The sequence below is a fragment of the Mastomys coucha genome, unplaced genomic scaffold (genome assembly GCF_008632895.1).
Source record: "Mastomys coucha isolate ucsf_1 unplaced genomic scaffold, UCSF_Mcou_1 pScaffold9, whole genome shotgun sequence".
NCBI classification, from domain to species: Eukaryota; Metazoa; Chordata; class Mammalia; order Rodentia; family Muridae; genus Mastomys; species Mastomys coucha.
The window spans coordinates 52,848,648-52,869,370 of NW_022196915.1; the positions used below are offsets into that span (position 1 = coordinate 52,848,648).

Below are 20,723 nucleotides of genomic sequence, written 5' to 3' on the forward strand. Positions count from 1 at the left end.
TGAATTCCATAGACATTTATCAAAAAGATTTTTTATGGTTATGAAATTAAAAACTTTTAAAAAAGAAATTAAAAACTTTCCAAAAGTTTAACCATTTAAATTTTGTACAAGTTTAACAGTTTTAAATAGTAACAAATATTTAACTCTTACATTCACACAGATTAGCTTCTACCTCAGGATAAAGCTCATTATCTACTTACTATCATTGAGAGAATGCATCTTATAAATACAAAAAAAAAAGTGAAAATCAACAATCAACTGTCTTTATGTATTCTTTTAACAAGGATCAAGTCAAAATATTAGTGACTAATGCAATTTTTTTTCAGATATAAGGCTAAGTTCATAAGATCATAAAATTAGTCTAAAGTATGGGACAAAATACCATTGCTTTGTAAATCTCCTCCAAGACACCAGTGGAAGGATGGATCCTTCCATTTTGTGATGTTAAGGATACATTTTTTCTTAACAAAATCTGTTAACAGAGAACCCCTAGTCCCTCCTGGACTTGGACAGGTTGGCTTGAATAAATCTCACCCACAGAGCTCCCAGATGCCCCCAAAATGCTCACCTGGGGGGCACCCTCAATGCCCAGCTGCAGGACTGCCTGGGTCTCTTCCAATGGGAGGCACCTGATGGATCTGATCTGCTTGAACTCGGCCAGGCAGGTGGGCTGTGAAGGAAGCAGGGATGACTAAAGACCACCTAACCTCAAGATCTGACCAAGAAAACTGGTCAAGATGAGGGTGAGGATGAGGGGTGCAGAATCTCTTTTGAGGATGGACAGAATATTGCTAGAAGGTCCATCTCAGAAGCCTAAGATGCTCAGGTTGCTGAAGAAAAAGGGAGAAATGTGCTCTTGCCAAGATTGTATGTCAAGTTGTGGGGTAGAGCCAGAACTGGACCCAGGTTCCCAGGAAGTCACTGGCTTATTGTGCCATCGAGGGAGGGGCTCTTCCTTATGCACCACGACAGCTACGGCATTCTCTCATTTCCCCACTACACTTTGTGCATCAGCATCCTGGCAAATAGTGAACCATCTGACCCCCTCACTGCTATCTCTGGATCCTCTCAACAAATCTACACCAAGGTCAGATCCTTATAAAGTCTCTGCCCTGAGCAATGGGGGGATAGAGGAGAAGAGCCGATAGGGGGATAGAAGAAGAGGCAGGGAGGAGGAAAAAGACCTGAGCCGGAGCTGGGTTCAAGCTCACTCTTGGGCTCTCTCTACCTTTGTATCTTGACTTGTCAGCTGACGGATGCCTTTAGGGCCAATGACCAGGTCCACAGTAATGTTCCATCCTTGCTGGAATAAAAGGAGAAAGGGGACTGTTTCCCACACTGCCCAGCCATATTTAGAAGCTCTTAAAAAAAAAAAATCTCATTGAAGTAGACAAACACAACCATCTCTCTAGCCCTTCCATCTTAAATCCTACCATACAGCTCATCTCTTCCCACCCCTTTTCCCTCCCTGACCACCTTCCTCTTTCCCCCACATTGCCCCCCTGGGGTCCCATCCCAGAGGCCTGGAGCTCAGGCAGGGTGAGGGTAAGAAGAACAGGCCATTACAATGAGTTCACAGCGATAGGTCTCCTGGTCGATGTTGGCAAAGCCCGCCAGAGTGTTGAAGAATTTCATGACACACTCTTCCTCCCGGAGTGATGCATACTGCTGGAAGGTCTGCTGGATCATCTTCCGGAACTGCTTGGGCTGAGGAGAGGATGGGGAGTACAGGGTCAGCTCCACTTCCTGTTTAGATCTTACGGAAAGGCTGCCTACTGCGACAGCTTGGCTCCCACAGTCCCCACCAGGGCAGAAGCCCTGGACGAATTCCCTGAAGCTCATGGCTGTCTCCACAGAAGCACACTCTAACCCTTTGAGGGAAGGTGGGAGGCACGGAATCCCACCACCCAGGTCCCGAAAGGAATCACGCCTCCAAGGCAATTTTGAGGCAGGTGTACCTCATCCTGATTCCCAGGCCTGGAGGGCCTGTCACATGCATCTGCTTGTTGTCTTGTGTGAGTGAGGCAGCCTAAGGCAATAGATCCTCTCCTCCCGACTCCATCTCTCATCCCAGAATCCACATAGAGCAGGGCTCCCTGGGCTCCTTGCTCTCTGCCTCCCTCACCTTTAAGTTTTCCTGCATCTGTTTTGGGAAAAACAGGTCCAGACCAACTTCTTTTCTGAAAGGAGGAAAACAGAAGCCACATTGGTTGATACAGACCAACCCAAAGGAGGTGAGAGGGCTTGGAGACCAGGGAACTGGGCCCTAGGGCTCCTGGGGGAGATGGGCAGGTGAATGGGACAGCAGGACACTGGGGGAGGGGGAGGGGAAATGCATGTCTGACACAAAACTTACTCTAGGAGTTCAAAGTTGGACTTTTTGTCGAGCGCATTGTGGGGCATGTCCTTGAAGAATCTCCTGTGGAGAAAGGGAGAAATGGCATGAAGAGGGCCAAGAGCTGAAGGCTGGAGCCTTCAGAGTAGGGCATCTAACATCCATGGGCTGGCCTATGAGCATCTATCTCTACCAGATGTAGGGACCACCAGGGACAGGGGGGCACAAGATTCAAAGAGCAATAAAACCAGATATTTATGAAACCATGAGGAAAGAGGAAGCCAGTGAACTTAGTTCCCCTGAGATTCCGTGTACTTTAGGGCTCTAGCCCTTGGATTTCTCAGATGTGTAACTGAGTGAGAAAATAGCAGCTCTGTAGGCATCAGTAAAAACAAATAGTCCTTGGGCTCAGATGGTAATAGTGCTTGCCACCAAGCCTGAGGACCTGTGTTGCCACCAATTCCAGGACACACAAGCCCAGGACAACTTATTCAGGAGAGACCTGAATCCCTTAAGTTGAGTTCTGATCCCCCCTCTCTCTGCCTGTCTTTCTCTCTGTCTCTGTCTCTGTCTCTCTCTCTTGCACATATACATACACACACACACACACACACACATACACACACACATACACACACACACACAAGCAATAGATGTATGCAAATAAAGTGTTTAAAAGCAAATACTCTAGGGCAGCTGTCATGTTTTCAGCTCAGGAACATCACTTCCCAATGTGGGTGCATATGGTTACATTTCCATCTATGTTGTTAACTTTAGAATTCACAGAAGAAAATGAAAATAATTAATATTCCTACTTCTAGATATATAAAAGTTTCCCATTTTAAGCCATACATATATAATAATATATGCTTTATGAATATATGTACTATGTACTATGACTATATAAAGGAACAAGTCTATACTACAAATTAATATAAAAATGCATGGTACAATAGTATAAATTATAATAATAGCTTATTTGTAGCAACTGTGACTTTAATAAGAGATAAAATAGCCAATGGCCCCAAATATACCAGGTTCTCTACACTCCTAAGGCCACTGTGTCTAGTGACCAACCATCAGCCATTGTGGGGATTGTCCTAATCTTGATCTTGCAGTCACTCAGAGTTCCTTTAACACAGATGGTGGCTGTTATCTGGGGGTACTTCTCATCTAACACTGCAAGCACCCAGGAATCTGAAAGAGTGAACTCAGCTAACTGGAACATAGAAATGTTCTAGCTTCACATTGTTTATCTAGAATACTTATTTTAAGATTTATTTTGTTTGCATCTGTGCATGTGCTTGCATGTATAAGTAAGCATATTGGTGCCCACAGGGGCCAGAAGAAATGCCAAATCCCTTGCAGCTAGAGTTATGAGTCTTTGCGAGGGGCTCAGCATAGGTGCAGGGTTCTAAATTTTAGTCCTTTGAACAGTGAGCACTCTTAAATCCTAAGACATCTCTCCAGCTCCTGCAATGTTTATTCTTAATGGGCTAAAAGATAAATTTAAATAAGGCCATTTAAAGACTAAGGACTCCAAGTGAATATTTCCATACTCTGGGTAAAAACAACTATAGCATGAGTCACAGGAGGAGCCACCTCCTCCCTGAACAGCCAACATGGACTGTTCCATCCTTAAATTTTTAAGACTCAGTAGCTTTGAATATACTCTCAAATATACTGTAAAGCAACTTAAATGATTATCTCATGGTGAATATTAATTTTAATTTGGAAAAACAAATGCATTAGAAAAAAATCTGAATAGAATTGCCCATTGAGGCAGTCATCCATGGTTAAGTGAAGGTCAGGCATTTTTAGAGAGTCTGCCTTTCACTCTTTCTTTCTTTCTTTCTTTCTTTCTTTCTTTCTTTCTTTCTTTCTTTCTTCCTTTCTTCCTTTCTTTCTTTACTTTTTCTGCATGATCTAAGCATTCCATATTAAATTGGGATTACTTGATTTACATGAAAAAAATTAAGGCAATGAGTATTGTGAGACCAGTTGCTTTGTAAACCTCACAAGGTCATAGTCTTCAGAGGAAGTTAGTCCACCATTACATATGCAGTTCACAGATTGTCCTGTCCTATTCTTTCTCCCAGTGACCCCTGGGGCCTGAGACTAAGGTCAGCTCCTTTCTTAAATGTCATATATATGAAGGAAATGATGTTCTTATATGAACTTCACTGAGCAGTCATTTCTAGTCTCCCTCCCACCTCCCATGACACACACACACACACACACACACACACACACACACCAGGCCATCATTTACATTTGTTTCCACTGTTTGACAAAGGAAAAGAAGTGACACAAAGTAAGAATGAGAATGGGAACACAGTATGACAGGAGCTTCATACTGAATGTGTTTAAGACGCCAGGGGGTAAAATGGAGTAAGGCAAAAAAAAATTAAAGTTTTTTTTTTCTTATTCAATCAAAAGAGACACATTTGACTGAAGATGGTATGGGTAGGGCCAGTTCATGACTACCTGAGGAATATTATTGAATTGTACTTAACAATATTAGAATATACCTCTATTCTATCTACTTCCAAGCAAAGAGAATAAGGTAGAAAGTCTTAAACCATATCAAATGAAAGGAAGCCAGAAGTTGAAACCAAGAATATGGTTACACCTGGAACCTCAGCCTGTAGCAGGAATGTCAAAAGTCCGAGACTAGCCTGAACTACAGAGTGTGTCCCAGGTGAACCTGGGCTACAAGGTCCCTGTCTCAAAACCAAACTGAACTAAAATAAAATCTATACTCATGCTGTATATGTTTTATTTCCTAAACACATTCCAAGTGTGCCTTGCATGGGTCTTAGCATTCTCAATTGGAGGCAACTTGGCATTATCCCCCCACAGCCTGAAACCATGATCTATATCTGGAAGTGCTTTTGGTTGCTCCACATGCTGATGGAGGCATCTAGAGATGTATACCACGGTGTGTACACAGGAAAAACCCATCTTGACAAGAAATTACCCATCCCCAAATGACCCTAAATGATGAGAGAACTTAGAAAATGCAGAATCATGGCTCTTACCCTCTGCCATTTCTCTCTACTGGGTTTTGGAAACCAGGAAAGAGAAATGAGCTCATAAAGCAAGTCTGCAGACTTGAAATCACAGGATGTATGATAGCTCCAGGAGTAGCTTCAACTATGAGCTATCAGGGGCCTGTCTAGGGTGCTTCATCATCTACCCAAAGGTCCCTGTGGTTAGGTTCTCCAAGATCAGACATGGCAGCTTTAGAAGGTTCCCAAGCCAAGGCTACTTCCCATGGCATTTCTAGAAAACCTCAGAGTAAGCTTTCCTGGGATTGTTCTAGTCAGTGTGGTTGCTCAGATTCCCTGCAGGACTCAGTGAGCTATGACACATGTCCTGGGTAACTGCACACACTGGCTTCCCTCACACAGCCTTCTTCTAATAGTGCAAATATTGGAATGGAACTAAAAAGGGGATTTTAGTCCTTTCTGAGTTTCCAAGTGTGGTGGTTTAAATGAGAATGGTCCCATAGGCTCTTATGTTTGGTCCCCAGTTGGTGTACCTGTTTGGGAAGGATTGGGAGGTGTGGCTTTGTTGGAGGAGGTGATCACTCAGGGTGGGCTTTGAGGTTTCAGAAGACTCTCAACATTCCCAGTGTGCTTTCTGCCTTGTAGTTGTGGATCAAAATGTGAGCTGTCGCTGCGCCTTCATTCTGCCACCACTGACTTAACTTTAAATACTCTGAAACTGTAAACCCAAATTAAATAGTTTTGTTTTGTTTTGTTTTGTTTTGTTTTTCAAGACAGAGTTTCTCTGTGTAGCCCTGGCTGTCCTGGAACTCATTCTGTAGACCAGGCTGGCCTCGAACTCAGAAATCCATGTGTCTCTGCCTCCCAAGTGCTGGGATTAAAGGCGTACACCACCACTGCCTGGCTAAATGATTTCTTTTATAGGTTGTCTTGATCATTGCATTTTATTACAGCAATAGGAAAAAAAGGACAGAAGTTGGTACCCAGAGTGGAGTACTGATATGACATACCTGACCATGCTGGGTTTTTTTTTTTGGAGAAATGTGGAAGACTTTGGAACTTTTAGCTAAGAAAGCAGTTGAATCCTTTAAGTAAAGCCCAGTGGGCCATCCTAGTACAGGCTTGGAAGACAATAGTGCTCACTCAGAGCAATGTGGACTATAGAGGACCTATTTGAGAGGTTTCAGAAGAGAGCAATATTGGACACGTGGCTACATATCATTCTTGTGATACTTTAACAAAAAAAAAAAATGAAGCTGTTGGCTTTCCTTGTCCTAAGAATCTGCCTGATGCTAAATTAAAAATTGTTGGATTAATTTTCTTGGTGGAAGAGAGTCCAAGACAGCCTAATATCGATTCTGTCACATGATTAGTAATAAAGCAACAACAAAGGAAATCTTTTTGCAAGTGTGATCCAATGCGCCAGGCTCTATCCACACGGGCAATCAAATTTGGCAGTGTCGTCCACATGATCCTAGGTTTCAAGTCCGAAAGGACACGTGAGTAAAGGGGCCATGGAATGTTTCTCCATGGTTGAGGAGAGCCCTTGTGGCAGGAGAGTCCCTGCATGAAGCCATTGTGAAGCCACTACATGAAGCTGGATTTATGTGAAGCCCGGATTGCTCTGGAGATCCCAATGTGCTGGAGGTGCGGGAGCCATGAGACCCTGCCAAGAAGAGCTACATACAGGGAGTTGGAAGCATCCCAAGCATGGCACGGCCAGCAGCAAAAGACTAGAGCAGCTGTTCTCAACCTGTGGGTCGTGATTCCCGTGGGGGTTGCATATCAGATACCCTGCATACCAGATATGTACATTATAGTTCATAGCCGTAGCAAAATGACAGCTGTGAAGTAGCAACAGAATAATTTTATGGTTGGGGGTCACCACCACATAAGGGAATGTATTTAAAGGGTTACAGCATCAGGAAGGTTGAGAATCCCTGGGGTGGAGCCATCTCAGCCCTCTGACTTTAGACAGAGAGCAACAAGATTCAGAGTTTGCCCTGCTAGATTTCAGTCTTGCTTTGACCCAGTATTTTCTCACTGTGTTTTTGTTCCCTTTTATTTTTTTAAAAAAATTGTAATATATATTCTGTTCTCTTGTATGTTGGAAGTATGCAGCCTGCCTTTTTAAATTTTATACGTGGTTACAGTTACGATATTGTCATGAGTCTCAGACGACTTTAGACTTTTAAACTGTGTTGAAGCTGAAAGACGACAGGGGCTTTTGAAGTTGGACTATTCTGCATTAGGATGCCACAAGTTTATGGAGACCAGGGAGTAAAATGTGGTGGAATGGCCCCCTACAGGCTCCAGTTGGTGGGCTGTTGGGAAGGGGAGGCAAGGCTTTGCTGGATGAAGTGTGCCCTTGGTGGTGGGCTTTGAGATTTCAAAATATTAAAAAAAAAAATCTAAGACATCAATTCGTTGATGTTTTTGTTCATCAGGGTAGATAGAACCAACCTGAAGTCAAGGGTCTGGCAGATGTCACAGTCTAGCATGTGGGAGAAGATGCATGAGCCAAGGGAGAGGGGCAGAAAAGGCTTCAAAGATGTAGAGCTGGTTCATCAGGAAGAGTGGATGATCATTTCCTTAAATACATGCTTTCCCAGACCCGCTTTAAAGTTCCCTATGCAGATAAAGCTAGGCAGACAGCACCGACTTACACAATTTAAAGAAGCTGCCCAAATATGGAAGCTTTTACCTTCCCACACCCAACCACTTTATAATGTTGAAGGGTGAGGAGAGACATAAGCTCCACGCACTGCTGCACAGCGGGATGACGGAAGCTAACAACAATTTCATATTTCAAAAACAACAGCCACAGATAGTGAACATTCTTACCACAAATAAATCATATGTTGATGAGTGTATGCAACCACTGTGTGCCAACTGAAAACAAAACTTTAAAATAGAGTTTCTCCCAGGCTGAAGAGGGGAATGACAAGAGGTGCCACTTGTTTGGACTGCCTCTAATACCTGCGGGTTCTCCCCAGGCCAAGCCTGCAATTCTGAGAAGCAAACACTAGATGGCAGCAGTCTATGGGCAAGGGTAGACCGATCCACACCCAATCCCCAGGACTGAGAAAAATAAAGACATGCAAAATCCACCTGGCAGTAATAAAAATATTAACTTGTTGCCAACATTTACAGGTTAACCACAAGGTCAAATTCCTTGTGGATTTTGTGAAGCAAAGCAAGGTGAGTATTCTTTCTCTAATCCTAACCTTGTCAGTCACTACTTAACAAGTCCTGGGTGACACATTCACTATGATTCTTTGGCTCAGAAAGTTCTGTTGTCTCACTGGCTAAGGGAAATATTCCTGGTTCCATCTGGTCAAAGAAGATAGTTCCTCCTGACTAATTCTAGCATATGGCCCATGAACTTCATATTTTAATGTGTAGTAGGGAACAAGAAAAAGAAACTTACTCTAAGTACTACCATTTCATTTTTAAAAACTGAATTCAAGGTCCCAGACCCTAGGGGACCTGGGGACTTCCCTATAGTTGACCAGCTTCTGTTATAAACTGTTGGCTGAGTCCAGACATCTCAGGGACAATGTCTTTATCTGCTGACAGGGTCAAACAAGTTCATGTTCCCAGGCCTAGGAATGAACACCTATCGCACGTCTCCAAATGTTTTCTTAATTGTCTGTTAACTGGTAAAGGATATAGAAATTGCTGTTATCAAATTCAAGGTGCATACATTATAAAAACATATAATCAATTGCCTGTTGTGCCCTAATTAACTGCACAAGGCTGACCAGCTCCTTTCTCCATGCATCACTCTGAGCTCCGGACCCAATGTCTAGGAGAATGAATTAAGGATCTTGAAGCCAGGCACCTTAGGTATGGCCCAGTCTCCAATGGGTGTTCCCTTGCATAACCCATAATGTCAGAATACATTTGGATAACACTGCAGCTCTCCCCAGCTCCCCTGTCACTTTGTGTTCCCATTCTTTAAAAATGTACAAACTCTCTTCAGGGATACGATTCCAATCCTGAACTGGCCACCTTCCTGAGAGCTCAGAGAATAAAGCTTTCATTTTTAAGCTTCTGCCTCTGAAGTACGTTTTCTTGGCTTCCACCCCAGACCCAACAGCAGAATACTTACACAAAGTGATGTGTTTGGCATCTATAAAGCACCCTTTGATAAATAATAAATAATAAATAAATATCACTTAGCTATCATTTCAACTACGTAACTCCCTGGGAAAGGCAAAACCGTAATAATAAAAAGATCAGTGGTGGCCAGGGAGGGAGAGACAAACAACAGATGTTCACAGTAGTGAAACCTCTGCATGGTGTTTGGCAATCACGGAATGTGTGACACTAAGTTGAACCTTAACGTGAACTGTGGACTTTGAGTGATCCTGGTGCACCTGTGGGTATTCACTCACCATAGGAACTACACTGCTCTGAGGGATACTCACAATAAGGGAAACTGTGTGTGTGTGTGTGTGTGTGTGTGTGTGTGTGCAGGGCCCAGGATCCATAGGAAACCTCTGTGCCTTCTGCTAACTTTTGCTGTGAACCTAAAACTTCTCTAAATAAAAAAAAATAAAATAAAATAAAAATAAAAGAATAAATCGAGCCCGAGGGGGTCTGTCTCAGTGCTAGAGGGCTTGCCTCAAGTACACAAAATCCTGTACCACAGATATAATTAAGAATAATAAGAAAAGGCCCTTGCCTGTCCACTTAGCACAGGGACAGAGGTAGACTGCCTGCTCTCCCTTGAACATCTTTCTTCCATCCTGGTCACCCTTTTGCTGCCTGCCAGGGCCTGTGACCTCCTCCTGGTCCCTCTCCCTCTCTTCAAGACTCTCCAGATCTCAGACCCCTTATAGATTTAATGAATAAACAACTAATTCTGGAACGCTTTTGTTAATGTTCGAAGGACTCTAAATATATTAACTAACTCACTCTTCCCAAACAGCTCCTCAAGATTGTTACTGCTAACGTCGTTCTTATTTTCAAGATGAAGAAATGAAGGCACAGAGGGATTACGTAACTTGTCAAGAACAGCACAGCAAATGAAGACTCAGCATCTCTGTGCAGGCACCCCACTTTAGACCCTCTGTTCTTCCCAGTCAGCCCAATTCTTCTCAACAGGAACCATTCCCCTGAGGTTTGATGTCACTAGTCTCCTGTCTTTTGTGCATATTATGCTTCTTTAAACCAGGAAAGGATATGTTATTTTTTTTTCTGGTGATGTCATTTATCTGTAGGCAGGTTATGCAATTCTTGATGTTGGTAGAAGGAGGCACAATTGCCTATGAGTTTAAGTAAAGAGCCATAGTTCTAGAAGATTCTGCCTTATGGTCTGATTTTTCAGAAACATGTCCTGCTCTTGGTAAGAAATAGTAATAATCTGATTTTAAACATCCACCCCATCACCATGTAAGCTATGTATTCTACATTTTCCACTTGAAACTCATTGGGCCTGGAAGCCTAGTAGGTTTACATAGGTGTTTTCCACATACCCACTGGAACACCACATCCCTGGCCCTCAGAATTCGAGCTTGATTCTTTCTCAGGCTCAGGATGTACATGGCAGGATGGTGGATCATGAGACAGTGTGAGTTTGGGGACAACCCTGATGTGATTAAGGAACAAACTTGAGCACACTATGCCCCCTCGATGAGACTACGGAGGCAATTCAGACACCTCTTGCCATGCACACTCATCTACTCCAGTCACATCCATAATATTGGGGATAAAATCCTGATAAAGGATAAGAGGCAATAAGGTCCCAAAAGGGGTTCTGTGCCTCCTGGATTTCAGACAGTCGCTGGTATCCCCTAACTCAGACATGTTCCAGATTAGTCTTTCCAATCGTCAACACGGCCTCATAATTAGGCATAAAGCTACCCCAAGTAATGATTTGTAAATGGTTAAGATTGGGCATTGTCTCCTGGCCGACACAATGTTTCCAACTATCCTAGTTTAATGTTTTAAGTACTAGAGAGTAATTGAAAGGTTTCTCTCACTCTAGGACATTAGCTCAAAGTGTTAGGTCAGGATTCCCCTCTGCCTGCCTCCAGCAAGAACCAGAGAATTAGCATAAGAATACCTCAACAGGGAGGGCTCCACCCCTCTTCCTCCTGTTTCACACCTAGCTACCAGATCCTGCTGACCTTGGTGTGGGGGGCGCTTGCCTACATGACTTCAGTCTAGCACTAGGACTGGGGGAAGAAGGACTTGGACTCACATGAAGGACTAAGACTAGAACTTAGATGGGCTAGGACTCAGATTCATGTATCTCTCACAGTCCCCCGGATCCAGAGCACTTGGGCCCCGGGGGATGCAGCACCAGTTCAGAGGAGATAGCTACTGCTTTAGACCCAGTATGTTTCAGATAGCCTCAGATGTACCTCAACTGTTGAGCTGCCAGATTTTTCATTTCTCTTTTGCAATGATTGTAAAAGCCTCATGTCATTTTTAAAGAAATACACTCAGACCTTACACCACTCGTGTCTAGTCTGTTTGTCAAAAGCCGAATCCCGTGCCCACCTGGCCAGAACCCCTAGTCCCGTGGAACAAGGGACCCCGTAAGAAATCCCGGTCCGCGGCAACCTCTCTATTTGTCTAACCCTTGAGTGCCATGCTTGGCATTTGGATCATAACCAATATCAGTTTGAGGATGGTTGAAAAGCATAAGACTATTAAGTCATTTGCCAGCAGATGTGGACAGGTGGCTTACTGGAGTCTCAAAATGACACCACAGTCTAGCATGAGCCCCACAAATACAAAGCTCAACAGACCTGCTTTTCAGCATTGTCTCATTTCTGAGAGGAAGCCTGCAGCATCTGGTACAAGCTTCAGGGCTACAGTGGACACAGAAGACAGACAAGAGCACGTGTAACAAACTTCAGAGTTCCCTGGTGCACCAGCTCTGAGCACCTGAGATGACATACCCTATACTGGGTGCTATTGGGTCCTTGCTTTTGGGGACCAGCTGCCACTAACTGTAAGGAAATGAGAAGTCCTTAACAAGCCAACAATCTCAGATAGTCAAATCAGAATGGTACCTTCACCTTCTAGTTGCACAATCCCCACCATGGACCCCGTCGACTTCTCTCTAAGGCCCCCCAGTACCATGGAAGAGCCAGCAGAGTTCCGTTTTCAGTCAGCTTGGATGGATGTCATGGGTAGAGCCAGAAATCCCCCAGAATAACACATTGGGCCAAACAGAAGTAACACTTGGCAACGGCCCTTGAAAGTCTTTCAGCAATGCTGACTGGGCTAACTGCCTCTAAACCACCTCAGATGCTAGCTAAAAGTCCATCTTCTAAGATCTTGTAGACCACAGGGCCAAGGGTGGGATTGGAACGATAGTGTATCTACCTCTCAGGTAACCACACTATGCACTCAGACATTGAAGCTACTTTTACCCTGATGGGGTGCAGAACAGGAGAGGGAGGGAGAGCAGCAGGTGGCCGGTTGAACTGAAGGTGTTGTAGCCTTGGTCAAGTCCAGGCTAAGCACAGAGGTTTAGCCATAGGGTCCTCTTCTGCCCCAAATGGCAATGGAACACAACAGCCAAGGGTAAGGCCTGGCTTCTTAAACTGCCCTGTCTCACTCTAATGATATCATTCTAATGACGTCATCAGCCTGCCATCATACTGGTCATTGCTTCCACTATCTCATTCTCTGTGGTTCTCCAGCTTTTGCTCCCACATTTCCTGGGTCTGGAATGCCCAGTTCCCCACCCTAACTCCACCCATTATCTGCTATTATCCAGAAAGTTATTCAACTTTCTTCTATCTGGTCATTTTCTCCTAGTAGAAGACTGAGACATACTCATTTTGTCTCTAATTATAAGTAACGGCACACATGCCACCTCCAGACCCTATGAACTGGAAGTCATGATTTAGTGGTGTGCTGACATAGGTACAGATTGAGGACCTACATCGTAGAGCTTGGGATGCAGCAATGAGTCGCCCAAACTGAGATCCCTACCTCTGAGTGGTCTCCTAGACCCAGGCTAGAGTCCTAGAGGACTTTCTGAATCACTGAGTAACAGCAGCAGTGATGGGCAGGTAGGAGAGACAGGCAGCTTAGAAATGAGAGTGGGGGACAGGCTGTGGGGGGCAGAGATGGAGCACAGGGGGATGGGGACAGGCCATAGGTGGGAGGAGACCAGATGGAGTGGGAGTAGCCTGTCTCCCTTGTCTATCCTGATGACTAGACAGTGAGTCCTTCAGGCTGTTAGCCACTTCTCGTCTTCTTCCTGTGTCTCCCATAACCACTTTCACTTCCTAGAGAGGGACAAGCCAACAAGTCCAAAGCCAGCGCTGGGATTTCCCAGAAGAGGGCTCACAATTACCTACCTGAGCTCCAGACAGCCCAGCTGCAGAGCCATGCCTTCACTGACCTTGCTGGCATAGCGTTGCATGTAGTCATTCCGGAGCTGGTGGAAGAAAGATCAAGGGTCAGACTCATGCGCTCATGTTTTCCTTCCTGGAGCAGAGACCGTGGGAGGTGAACACACTGATACCCCCTGGGTTTTGTCTATCATATATATTGGTGGTTTGAATGAGAATGGCCCCTATTAGGCTTATAAATTTAGATGCCTGGCCCCCTGTTGGAGGAACTGTTTGGGAAGGATTAGGAGGTAGTGTTGTCACTGGAGGCAAGCTTGGATGTTTCAAAAGTCTTGAATATTTCCAGTATCTACCTATCTGTCAGGGTCTCCCCCACCCCTCCACCACCCTGCCTCTTCTTACCTACAGATAAGGATATAAGCTCTCAGTCACTGCCCTAGCACCATGCCTGCTGGCCTACTGCCACACTCCCCACCATGATGGTCATACACTTACCCTCTGAACCATAAACCTAATAAAGTCTTTCTTCAGTCTTGGTCATGATGCCTCTTTACAGCAATAGAAAAGTAATTAAAACAGAATCCCACCACGGAGAGGCATTTTCATGCCCCTCTTCCACTGCCATTTTTGATAGAATAAAACTGAAGCCAGGCCTAGTGGGTTAGGCCTGTAATCTCAGCTACCCTGCCTGCTAAAGCAGGGGGATTATAGCCTCAAGGTGTCTTCGGGCTGCATGAATTTGTCAAGGCCAGTTTAATCAGCTTAATGACACACTTCTGGAGCCAACATGGTGGCCTGTGCCTTCAATCCCAGTTCTTGGGAGGCAGATGGATCTCTGTGAGTTCCAGCCTGGTTTACACAGCCAGCGCCATGAGAATCAGGGCTACATACAGAGATCCTTTCTCAAAAAAATTAAAATAAAATAAAAACCAAATAAAACAAAAATGAGGTGGGGCTGGAGAGATGGCTCAGTGGTTGAGAGTTCTGACTTCTTCCAGAGGTCCTGAGACCAATCCCCAGTGACCACATGGTGGCTCACAACCATCTGTAATGAGATCCCTCTTCTGGTGTCTGAAGTCAGCTACAGTGTACTCATAGGCATAAAATAAATAAATCTTTGAAAAAGACTAAAAATGAGGCACTGCAAGAAGAAAAATGGCTGAGGATTTGGTTTAGTGGAAGAATATTTGCCTAGCAAGTGTGATATCTTGGGTTCAGTCTTATTTATTGTAAGAGAAATACAAGAGAAAGAGAGATGAAGGAAGGAAGGAAAGAAGGAAGAAGGAAGGAAGGAAGGAAGGAAGGAAAGAAAGAAGGAAAGAAAGAAAGAGTGAAGCAAGGAAGGAAGATTTGGGGATGAATTAGTGATTTATCCAAGCCCATGTTGATAAACAGTTATAAATGTCACTCAGAGTCCACGAAACATCTGGGTTGATGTCTGGCCAACAGGACGTGAGGTGCAGAGACAGAAGGAAAGCGATAGTGCCCACTCTGTTGGCACTGCTTCAGAGCTTCCTCAGTGCAGGAGATGTGGCAGCTACTCGTTTAGTCTGAAGGCATGTGAGAGAGGTTTAGGTAGCTCAAGAGAGCCAGCTGGCACACTTTTGAAAGTTTCATGAGCTAGTGGATGCTATGTTGGTAGCCCGAAAGAGGCCACAATAGGAGTATTCACACCATGGGAATTGGTAAGAACTACAACTTGTGATTAGTTCTTCCTCCGGCCAGTTCCTCAGTACTCTGCCATGGACATCACTGGGTCCTTGTGCCAACTGTCCTTGTGCCAACTCTCTAAAGCAGATGTTGATGTTATTCTAAACTTAAAGAGGAGAAAGCAAATTCATGTAAATGAAGTCCCTGGGACTACCAGGGTGGTCAGTGGCAGAAGCGGCTGGAAACCCCACCTCAGTGCCTGTGAGCCAACCTGCTTTTCCTGTTTCAAGGGTACCTGGCCACACAGATAAGAAACAGCCTGGGGCAGGGGCGGGAAGGGGGGGAAGCCTCCTAGAAGGCTGCTCTTTATCTTTCCATCTCCCCTGAAGAGAATGGATTCGTCTGGGCTTTTAAAGAGCTGTGTGACACTAGGATGCTCTTCACCTGTTGGTAAAAGTACAGCAGTGTGGTCCTGTCTTCTTTCAGGCTCTCCATGAAATCTTCTGGCAAGTAGCGGATTTGAAGGTCATACCTGCAACAAGACAGACTCTGCTTGACTCTGGGTAGCTGGATTCCCAAAAGAGCAGCCAGACTCACAGGGCCGAAAGCTCCTCTGCCCCCAGCATTCCCAGGACTGACTACCCATGAGGCTTTTGGCACAGATTCTGGTTTCCTTACTTCACAGACCAACCCTCGAGCTGGGCTCTCATTCCTTCTCACCCTCCACTCCCCTTTACCATAGCACCAACAGCATCTGGTCAGAACTGTGACCTAGATCCTATCCTGAAATGAGGATTCTCTATGGACCCAGGGTGGATCTCAAAAATACTCCCATCAGGACATGGTGGGAGGACTAAGTCTAGAAAGCCATTCCAATTTTGTACAAGATTCTAGAGCCTTGGGGATGTTTGATGGAAGGATGACCGTCCTACCTCCACTCAGCTTCCACGTGTAGACATTCATACTTGTCCTGCACTTCGCCCACAGTCATCTGTGGGTGCAGCCAGTGGATCTCGTCTGACTTCATGTGCTTCAGCCTCAGCCCGTAGCATTCAGCCAGCTGGATGTTGGGCCCTATTCGCCCACTCAGGAGGATGGAGGTGATGATCTCCTAGGGAGGAGATAAGAGGGCTAAGGATCCAGGATGCACCCCTGCTGGGCTCTCACAGGTTCCCCATGCACATCCCCTAACCCTGTGTGGCAATCTGTCTTGGCTATTATCTATTTCTGATTCTCTAACAGTGAGCACAAGCCCTGGGACACAGTGTGCTCTGCCCGATGAATGAACAATCTGGCAAAATGAGACAGACGTAGAGGAAGTGGGAGGAGGTAGCAGAAGCGAGGACAAGATGCAGAGGCTGAGAGCACAGTTCAAAACAATGAATCCCAGCTGGGCATGTGCCCTGCGAAAAGCCCCTTCTGGATGGTTTCCAGTCTTGCCAGCAGGATGCAGTACAGGACCAAGATCTGCTAGGTCTTCTCCACACATGATGGCACTGAGTCCACATGACACAGGGAGGCAAGCAGGTGTTACCATTGCATTAAAGCTCGTAAATAAGCTGATGCCGGGACTAAGCTGAGATGGTGAGCTCTGGACCTCTGGACTCCGATGTTTTGCTTTGCCAAACTGACTTGGGGCATGGCAGAGCTGGAGGAGACACAGCGTGAGGCTGACCTTAAGGGACAGACCCACAAAAAGAAGATCTCAGGAAAGCTGACAGGAAGGCACTATCCTCTTTGTTCTCTCTTGGGGTTTTCTTTTTGTTAACCCACAGTTTCAGCAGGTCCCACACCCACAGACTAATGCCCCCACTTCTTGGCCCAAACACAGCCCAGCCTGATTAATTTGAATGTCTACTGCAAGGCTTCCTGGAAGCCCACCAGAAGGCCCTGACTAACCCAACTTTGCTGCTGGTAATCACATTTCTCCCTTGGGTCCACATCAAGTGAGTGAGCTGAGCCCACTCCTGGCTCAGCAGAGATCCCTGGATGCAGATTTAAAACATCACTGACACTGACCCTTGTGAACTAGGAGTCTGAAATACATGGCTACCCAACCTACATGAGCCTACCCGAGACTACAGGCTGGCCAGGAACAGGAGGGAAGCTTCATTGTTTAGGCTGAATGTTTTTTTTTTAAACACGCCTCCCAAGAAGTTGTCTAAGTTAGTAAGCAAAATGCAATTAATTCCATAATTGGAAATAGAAGCAAGCATGTTTTTCTCTCTACTAGGAAAATGTCAAGACTAATATTTAAGTAATGCTGGTTTAAAATAATGTCCAATTATGCATCAGCCTGGACAAGTGTGGGCCTTGTTCTAGATGCCTCCTTTCAAGTCTCTTGAACTTACATAAAACTCTCTTTCCTACAAAGAAAGACAATGGCTAATCAGTGAAGCCCACTACTGCTCTGTGAGATGCATGGGGGGGGGGCATGGGGACCAGAGTACACACCAGCAGTCTAATAGCAGCTCTGCAATCAGAACGGAGCCTGAAGGTGAAGGCTGTGGTCTATATGGCTCCAGAGAGAGAAGCAAGGACAAGAACGTAAGGTCTACGTTGTGAAGCAGGCAGGTCTGCCATTATCTCTACCCACTTCTTCTACTACTGACCCCTGCTTATCTCTACCTACATGGTCACCCAGATATTTTAGCCAGTATCCCTCATATCTCCACCGAGTCCCACTTGCAGTTCCCACCTTGGTCCTGAAGGTGTTTTAACCTACCCCTTAAACAAACTGAGATCTGTTAACTGAGTGCTTCATTTTGTAATAGCTAGGAATCCTGACCAATGTAGAACTGAAAATCTCAGTTTTCAATGCAAAATAAGTTCAGGAGTATAAAGGCTCTCTTTGCGTGCACAGTCTGCTTTAGTGAATAGATGCCATGTTCTTACTCCCTAATTGCGACCCACTGTTCTTTCCAGTTCTTCTTTAAGGTGATATGTATGTACACACACACACACACACACACACACATACACACACACATACATTAAAATGTATAAATCTTAGCAATGCAGTACTGACACACAAATACTCTCTTGAGACCCACATACCGATTAAGATAGATGTTTTCCACATCTTTACGTGATTCTCTCTTGTGGCTAACTCCTCTTCCCCTCTCATAGTTTTAATATATTTTCCTAATTGTACAATTTCATAGGCATAAAATTGCCTAATGTGTGGCATTTTTTCCTGTCTAACTTCTTTCACTTAACTTAATGTCTAAGATTTTCCCACATTGATGATATATATGTGTGTGTGTGTGTGTGTGTGTGTGTGTGTGTGTGTGTGTGTGTGTGTGTGTTTGAGACAAGGTAATATATATCTCAGGATGATTTTGACCTTACAATCCTCCTGCCTTAGCCTCCCAAGGGCTAGGATTACAGGTATATATCATGACACCCTGGCAATGCTTCTTTCTGTCTTGTTTTGTTACCCTGGGAATCGAACCTAGAGCCTTGTATATAGTAGGCAAGTGTTCTGCCACTGACCTACATCCCAGCTTGGTTGTTCCTTTTTGGAGATGAGTAATAGTCTACTGTATAAACAAACCACAATATGTTAATTTAGCCCTGTGTTCTAGAAACTTAAGGCATTTATGTATTTTTTTTTTTACTCTCATGAAAATTTGAAAATTAACGTAAAGTGCTTCTATGTATAAATGATACACTGGTGTTTGCTTTCAATTAATCCAGAAGAGTAGAATTAGTGGGTCAAGGGTCTTAGACTTTATAAAACCCTGCCAGGGCTGGAGAGGTGACCTGGGGACTAAGGGTGGATATTAAAGACAGATTTGAACAGTTGGTTCTCTTCATTTCTTTTCCTTTGTTTTACAAATTAAAAATAACTTTGTACATACATGCATTCAGATTCAGAGCCAGCTTTCAAAAAGGTTTTCCTAAAAGCTTCAGATCTAGGCTTTTCCTAAAAAAAATGAGTCAGTAATGGAGCCCGAGGGAGGTAGCTTTGTGAGGATTAAATTAGTTAACTCTTTGAAACATTGGTTGGCTCCAGGTTAATACTCTTTTTCTTTAAGTGAGCATATTTTAACACAGTAATCTCTTACAGGCTCCCATTTAAACTGTATTATAAAAACCACATTTTTGTTTTATTCTTCTATCATTTTGATACCCGCTCCCCTCCTACACACACCCTTATCTCTTCCTGTCTCTAGTAAGTTCGGATAGGGCCAAGGGTCAGAATAGTAAGGCTGAGGAGCTGGCATTAGCAGCCAGCCCAGGGGCAGAGAGAACTGAATGAAGGTGAAATTCGTTACCTACAGGGGAGCTTAGCAAAGGGGGACATGCATTGAAAAGAATGGAGTACATTCCCTTCTAACAGTTAGGGAAAGTACTCAAACCATGAAGAAGAGAAAACCGGAGGAGACCACGTAATAAGGGATTGTTTTGAAGTTGTGGTTTGAGTGACTTACACTGAAGGGAAGAAGGGTTGAGTTTTGAGTTGATTCTACTAAAGGGCTTAATGAGCAATGCCACGTCATAGTGGTTTCCAGGCCAAGCGTAAGTTTTAGTTTCTAAGCACCATTCTTCTGGAAAAGAGTCCAAGGCCCTTGTCGAAATAGATGATTCCAGGGCTGAGAGGAAGACAGACAGCACTAAGTGAGTCTGAAACATTGATTTGGACCAGAAACCAATGGCTGGAGTATGCTGGGAATTCCTGACTACTATACTCCATCATCCTGAAGCACTCCCATGAGGCAAGGCAGGCATAGCCCAAGCCATACCTACCTTTCCTGAGGATGAATGTGGATGGTGCTGGGGACAAACAGCCTCTGAACAGCACTGCTACCCTTCACCCACGTGACCAGACTGATTACTGACTTGCATTATAGAGGACTTGGCTGGTCTTTGTCCTTGGTTTCAAATCTTGGGATTTTTCAGATGATAGAACTAGCTTTGTTATCCGTGTTGGGTTCTAACCTATGGGGGACCCATAGTTTCAGAAGCATTGGGGAAAGGGTAGGGGTGGGAGGCACTAGTCAACCACATATTGGTTTTTTAGATTGTAAAGACCAGCTAGCTATGTTCTTGGAGGACTGCAACTTAGAGTCTGAGAGTTAGCCTGAGCTTGGGGTTGGGGGCTGGTAGATATCAAGTTGGACTGTGTGGTGAAAGCGTTCATTCATCATCAACCATGCCTTCTTTCCTTTTAGAAGCTCTAATATCTGAATCAGGATGTTCACCTGAGACTTGATGATGTGCATTACTTTGCCTAGCAGGTGATGGATCTTGATTACAGAAGGTTCCTGTCTGGGAGTCTCCCAGAAGTTCCGTGTGCTTCTTAGGTATTAATTTGTATCCACTAGGATAAAACTACAGCTTTAAGTATTATACTTTCCCAGTTCTTTGACTTGTTCTAGTACTTCATTGAGCCTG

The 20,723-nt window shown here is 44.5% G+C and overlaps 1 protein-coding gene across 5 annotated transcripts in view; it reads right to left on the reverse strand.

Annotated features, from left to right (window-relative positions):
• Window positions 1-20,723, reverse strand: part of Ptk2b (protein tyrosine kinase 2 beta) — a 127,470-nt gene that overhangs the window by 23,147 nt on the left and 83,600 nt on the right. For all 5 annotated transcript variants that reach the window (XM_031362842.1, XM_031362837.1, XM_031362839.1 and 2 more), the window contains exons 3-10: window positions 16,256-16,434; window positions 15,768-15,855; window positions 13,680-13,759; window positions 2,357-2,419; window positions 2,126-2,180; window positions 1,567-1,707; window positions 1,229-1,303; window positions 569-670 (exon numbers count right to left, since the gene is read on the reverse strand). In XM_031362842.1, the coding sequence (XP_031218702.1) occupies window positions 569-670; window positions 1,229-1,303; window positions 1,567-1,707; window positions 2,126-2,180; window positions 2,357-2,419; window positions 13,680-13,759; window positions 15,768-15,855; window positions 16,256-16,434 (783 nt within the window). The remainder of the gene's footprint in view (window positions 1-568; window positions 671-1,228; window positions 1,304-1,566; window positions 1,708-2,125; window positions 2,181-2,356; window positions 2,420-13,679; window positions 13,760-15,767; window positions 15,856-16,255; window positions 16,435-20,723) is intronic.